This window comes from Zingiber officinale, chromosome 8B, assembly GCF_018446385.1.
Source record: "Zingiber officinale cultivar Zhangliang chromosome 8B, Zo_v1.1, whole genome shotgun sequence".
NCBI lineage: Eukaryota > Viridiplantae > Streptophyta > Magnoliopsida > Zingiberales > Zingiberaceae > Zingiber > Zingiber officinale.
This window is the reverse complement of record NC_056001.1, coordinates 104,279,387-104,285,157: the sequence shown is the minus strand read 5'-3', so window position 1 is coordinate 104,285,157 and position 5,771 is coordinate 104,279,387. Positions and strand designations below refer to the sequence as shown.

General features: G+C 34.4%; 1 protein-coding gene across 1 annotated transcript; it reads right to left on the bottom strand.

Moving 5' to 3' along the window:
* Nucleotides 1-333: 333 nt before the first annotated feature.
* LOC122014124 lies at nt 334-5,125 on the bottom strand. The gene is made up of 2 exons (XM_042570309.1): nt 4,943-5,125; nt 334-780 (listed from the first exon to the last, which is right to left on the bottom strand). Exons 1-2 carry the CDS (start codon nt 5,123-5,125, stop codon nt 334-336), a joined length of 630 nt encoding a protein of 209 aa, XP_042426243.1.
* Nucleotides 5,126-5,771: the final 646 nt, after the last annotated feature.

The window sequence follows — 5,771 nt, the reverse complement described above, 5'->3', positions numbered from 1 at the left end:
TAGTCTAATGAAGAGTGACCTCGATCTGATACCACTTGTTAGGATACTTTGAGATAGTGGCGGATCCAAACAAAAATTTAGAAGGGTGCTCAAAGAAGAGACTAAAAAAATTTCTTGCTATAAAAAAAATATTAAAAGATAATAGTACTAAATTGATAATGATACAGACATAAAAATATATGCATACCAATAAAGGAATTATTTTTTAATACTTGAACCACCGGCATCAGATCTAGACATACAAACAAGAGGAGGCAACTGGATCCTACGAGTGTTCATCTATTGAAAATATTGTAAAATTTGTTCATTTTTAATTGTAGCAAAAATATCCTTCTAGATGTATACTACCAAACTGTCATTCATCCACTCATCTCCCATCCTATTACGCAAATCAGTCTTGATAATTTTCATCGCAGAAAAAACTCTTTCAACAGAAGCAGTTGCAACTGGTAAAACTAATACTAACTCGATCAAATGATATACCAATGGAAAAATTGTATTCTTGCCCGTTTCAACCAACTTTTTAGCAAGACTTCCCAAATCTTCAATCATAGAAAATTCACCTTGTACATTTTGAATGTAAGTCTCAAGTTGGTCCTCAAGTATTACACGATCAGTCAAAGAAAAGTCCTCCAGATAAAGTTCAGCAAGGTGGAGTAGCTTACCAATATCAAATTGAGAAAAAGAGTCCTTTGGATCTAAGCAAGCAATGCAAGTAAGTACCTCCGTACTTGATTCTGAAAATCGATTACTCATCTCTTGAACCATCATATCAAGAACCTAATATTGTAACAATAAAAAAATGAATAAAAAACATTATTAGAAAATTAAAATTCAATAAAATATTTAAAAATAATACATGAAAAAAAATTCAATATGATAGTGATGAAAATTAGTAATCATTTGTCCATTACGTCTGCTGTGACCACGAGTTCTCATATTTTCTTCCATATTCGGTACTAGGATCATATGGTTACTACAAAATTTGTTGACGACATTCAAAAAATTCTCCCATCCTTCCTCTCTCAATTTTTGTAATCGAACTTTCATTGTCTTGATCAAACTGACAGCCAGTACAATGTTTTGATCCTTTTGTTGTAAGGCAAGTGACAATTCATTTGTGATTCCCAATAAAGATTTCATCAAATGTGTAACGACCCAATTTTCCCTATTTCAAGTTCTAAAAGTCCATAAAAATATTATAAAATATTTTTAAAATATTCTAGAGATTTTTAGGAATTTTTAGAGTATTTTTACCTAATTTTTGGAGGTCGTTTAGTAGGGTTACAAAAAGAAAGAAGTTTTAAAAAAAAATCGTTGAAGGTGAGATTCAAACCCACGACCTCGAGTCGGACTGACCCAAGCAAAACCGGCCCAACCAGCTGAGCTACACGGTTTTGTTGACCTTATATGGTGAGAACTAAATTTATAGCATAGTTAATGATTAGGGAATAAATTGAGAAAAAGTGCACAGCTGAGGGATTGAAGCTAAGACCTTTGACTTGGTTAAAACTCGATTGACCAGCTGTGCCAGCGAGTTTTGTTAATTAAGGAAAGAATGGATTATATTTAAGGTATAGTAATTAATAAAAAATCTTAGTTATAAGAAGAGGTTTAAGTTTTTCCCGAACCCTAAATTTTTCTCATCCGAACCTCTCCTCCTCTCTCGCGAACGGCTGCGGCGACTTCGCTGTTCGGGCGAAAAGGGCGATGGAGCTAGGCTTTTCCGGCCGGTCTTCACCCGTGTGCGACCACCATCGTCGAGGAGAGCTTGTGAGCACGAAGAAGAGTCGAAATCCAAGCTATCCGAAACCCTAGTAGCATTAGAAGCTCCTCCTTTTCGGTTGTAAGTCTAAGAACAGCGATGTGAGTTGCTTCTCACCTGCAGTAGGAGTTGTTCTGCGATTTTTGCCTTCTTCTTTTCGAGCATGAACAGATTCTTTAATATTCCGGAACATGTTGTACAAGATGATTCTTAGGGCTTTAGTATCCTTCTTTGTTTTCGGAATAAGCTATACAGAATCTGCTAGTAGTTTCGAGTTTTATTTGCTCCTTTATGTTCTGTTGTAGTATGTTTAAAGAGGCTTTGCTTGTTCTAGGAGATCCTTGGATCTGTTAGTTTGTTAGTGGGCAAGAACAGCCCTTGCTGTTCAGTTTTGAACCTAAGTGTAGCACTTAGAATTATGATACTGCTGTGAGAGAAATCTTTACTTAAAAGCCTTCGGATTAGATTCAAGACAACACTAGGCATTCATTTGGCTTGCTGTTTTAGTTCTTTGAGTTATGTTTTGTGCTTGAATTTCCTTGCCATTGAAGAGCCTGATTAATTACATCTTCAAGCATGTCTCCTTATGTTCCTTATTAATGAACAGATTCAGTTCTTGGCATTTCAAGAGCATGAACAGCCGTAAGTTCCAGCATGCAAACATTAGCATTTTCGTTACGTTTGTGTCATTTAGCAAGATCAAATTAGTGTTCTTTTTGCTCTATTTTGTAGCATGATTAGTAAGATTAGATTAGCTTTCTTTGCTCTTATCACAGCATGTTTTAAAAGTTTTCTATGCCGTTTAGATTTTTTCCCTTGCTGTTAGTAAAGCATGAGCAATTATCCATTTGCTAATAATTAAGCATGATCAGTTTACCATTTTGCTAATATTCGAGCATGAGCAGATTTCTTTTCCTTTGCCAATAGATGTGCATGAGCAGATTTGTTGAGTATAGTATGCAGACTTTTAATAAGCAGATTTTTATAAGTATAGCATGCAGATTTTTATAAGTATAGTATACAGATTTTTAATAAGCAGATTTTCATAAGCATTGCTTGCAGATTTTGATAAGTATTGCATGCAGAACTTCAATTTTAGGATAGATTTTTATTAAGCTTAATATGCAGAATTTTATTAGCATAGTAGGCAGTTTTTTTTGTTTAAGCATTTCAAAGATAGAATTTGCTTAAACATTTCAGTTTCTCTTTAAAGAAGTATTCTGTTAGAAGTATTAACAAGTATAAGAAAGATAAAGAAAAGAAAGAAAAAGGCCAAGGCCTTAAGTAGATCCCAAAGTCAAGACTTTAGGGATTTTTGGCACACAAGGTGCTTATTAAAATGCCAAGGCATTTAAAGAAGAAGTAATTAAGATAATAAGTATTTTACTTTTAAAGGGCATGTACCGAACACAAGGTCCAAGGGATGGGCTCCAAGATACCCCTAGGCACAAGGCCTAGAAGTATCTCAGTAGTTTCGGGATTAGCTACCTCGATTCTTACTAAGAATGCGCGCAAAGTGGTACAATGTCGGGCCCAAGAGAAGTTGATTATTATTTTAAAGTATTAAAGTATAAGTTTTGAAACAAATGAAACAAGCTTCAAATATGTTTAGAATTAGAAAGTTTAGTTTCTTGTTATTTGAAGCATGCAGTAGTAGTTTTATTTGTTTCTTGCTATTAGATTATTCAGCATGTTTAGCTTTATTTGCTCTCAGCATGCAGTTATAGTTTTATTGGATTTTGAGCATGATCAACTATACATGTTTAGTATTTCAGTTAGTATGATTCCTTTATTGGATTTTGAGCATGAATAGCTATACATGTTTAGTATTTCGGTTAGTATGATTCCTTTATTGGATTATGAGCATGATTAGCTATACATGTTTAGTATTTCAGTTAGTATGATTCCTTTATTGGATTTTGAGCATGAATAGCTATACATGTTTAGTATTTCAGTTAGTATGATTCCTTTATTGGATTATGAGCATGATTAGCTATACATGTTAGTATTTCAGTTAGTATGATTCCTTCATTGGATTATGAGCATGATTAGCTATACATGTTTAGTATTTCAGATAGTATGATTCCTTTGCTATTTATGAGCATGAGTAGCTTTACATGTTAGCATTCAGTTTTAGCATGTTTTTATTTATATACATGCATATCGAGTTTTTGTGAGTAGATAGCGCTCACTAAGCTTTATGCTTATAGACTGCCCTCCTCCTGCAGATAAAGGAAAGGAAAAGATTTAGCAAGGAAGGCGACAAGGTGGTGGTGATGAAGGTGTGTGATGGCTGGACTATGGGGAGATCAAGAGTTTGCTAAGGAATTGTTAAGACTTTTCTGTTTAGAGTTCTTTAGTTTTCTTTAAATGCTATTATGAGTCAAGATTGTAATTAAGTTTATTCCGCATTTGTAGTTGGGTTCTATTAATGGAGTGATATTGTTGTTTGCTATTATTAGGGTAGTTTCCTTCCTTTATTTGTGATATTATACTGCGTGGTTGTGAAGATATATGTTCCAGCCGCCTGTGGCTGAGTATAGCTTGTTTGTATTGATGATTTAGTCATCGGTACAGGGGAGACTCTGTCGAAATTTTTCGGTAGAGATTCCTCGTGGTTTTTAATTATACCGGTTAAGTAGAGTTAGTAGTTAAGTAACGGTCACTCTTAGAGAATAGTAGTAGTAGTAAGAAGGGTGGTCGTTACAAAATGTATCACAAACATAAATTCATAACTCTCCATCTTATCAATCAAACTGGTGGCGATACCACTATTATCATCATTAGTACCATCATCATACACATTTTCAAGCACTTGTAAAACAGAAGTCCACGTAGACATCAAACGGATAATAGTCATGTAATGTGAACCCCAATGAGTATCCCCTGGTCGTTTTAAACTGATTTCCTGATTTTTTCTTTTACCACTAACAATATCTCCTTTCTCTAAACATTCTTCAAGTCTATCATGTTCAAGTTGTCTAAACTTATCTTTTCTTTTGCATGAAGCACCAGTAATATTTACAATCATAGTAACATATTGGAAGAAATCACTCACAATTCAATTGCTTTTAGCAACTGCAACAACAACTAGTTGAAGTTGGTGAGCAAAACAATGGACATACCTTACAGATGAATTTTTCTTCAATATAAGAGCCTTCAATCCATTATACTCACCTCGCATATTTGAAGCTCCATCTCTTGACCTCTCAATCTTGATAATGACAACTTATGTTTTGCAAACAATTCATCAATAGCCTTCTTCAAAGAAATAGCAGAAGTATCAGACACATGTACAATAGCAAAAAATCTTTCAATAACACATCCATGTTTGTTCACGTATCTTAAAACAACTCCCATTTATTCTTTGACTGAAATATCTCGACCCTCATCGAGAAAATATATTATCTTTTATATCATTAAGAATGACATTTGTGACTTCAGCAGCACAAGCCCGTGTTAAATCCTTTTGAACTGTTGGAGACTTCATTTGATTATTTCCAGGGGCATTTTCATTCATGGTCTTGGCAACCTCATCATTTCTTTGGGTATACCACTCAATCAATTCAAGAAAGTTACCTTTATTTGAGGAATTCAATGACTCGTCATGTCCACGGAAAGGCAAACCTTGTTTCAAAAGAAAGCGTGTAACATCTAAAGTTTTCGTTAATCGAGTGTGATATGCAACCTCCATTCCACGTCCTTGTGCTTGTAGCAAATGTGACACACTTTGTCATTGATTTTGAAAAGCCTCAAATTGTGTTCTTGCATCATTGTGACCACTAGCTACACCACCAACATGCGTATTAAATACTTCCATTGCTTTTCTCCAATTAGTCATCCCTGAATTAGTAAATGCCTCATCTCCAACTCGACATCCTCTATGAGAATTTTTAAAGAGATAACACCAAAAACAAAAAGCTGCATCTTTTGATATGCTATAGTACTCTAACCATGAAAATTTTTTAAACCAAGCAACTTGGAAACTTCTATGCTCTTTACCAAA

What these genes read in the sequence shown, in the direction of transcription:
- LOC122014124 (XM_042570309.1), bottom strand. Translation starts at nt 5,125, where the DNA reads ATGGGAGTTGTTTTAAGATACGTGAACAAACATGGATGTGTTATTGAA. An exon ending in TGGAGCTTCAAATATGCGAG is followed by an intron (nt 781 to 4,942) that starts GTGAGTATAATG and finishes TTACAATATTAG; the next exon opens with GTTCTTGATATGATGGTTCA.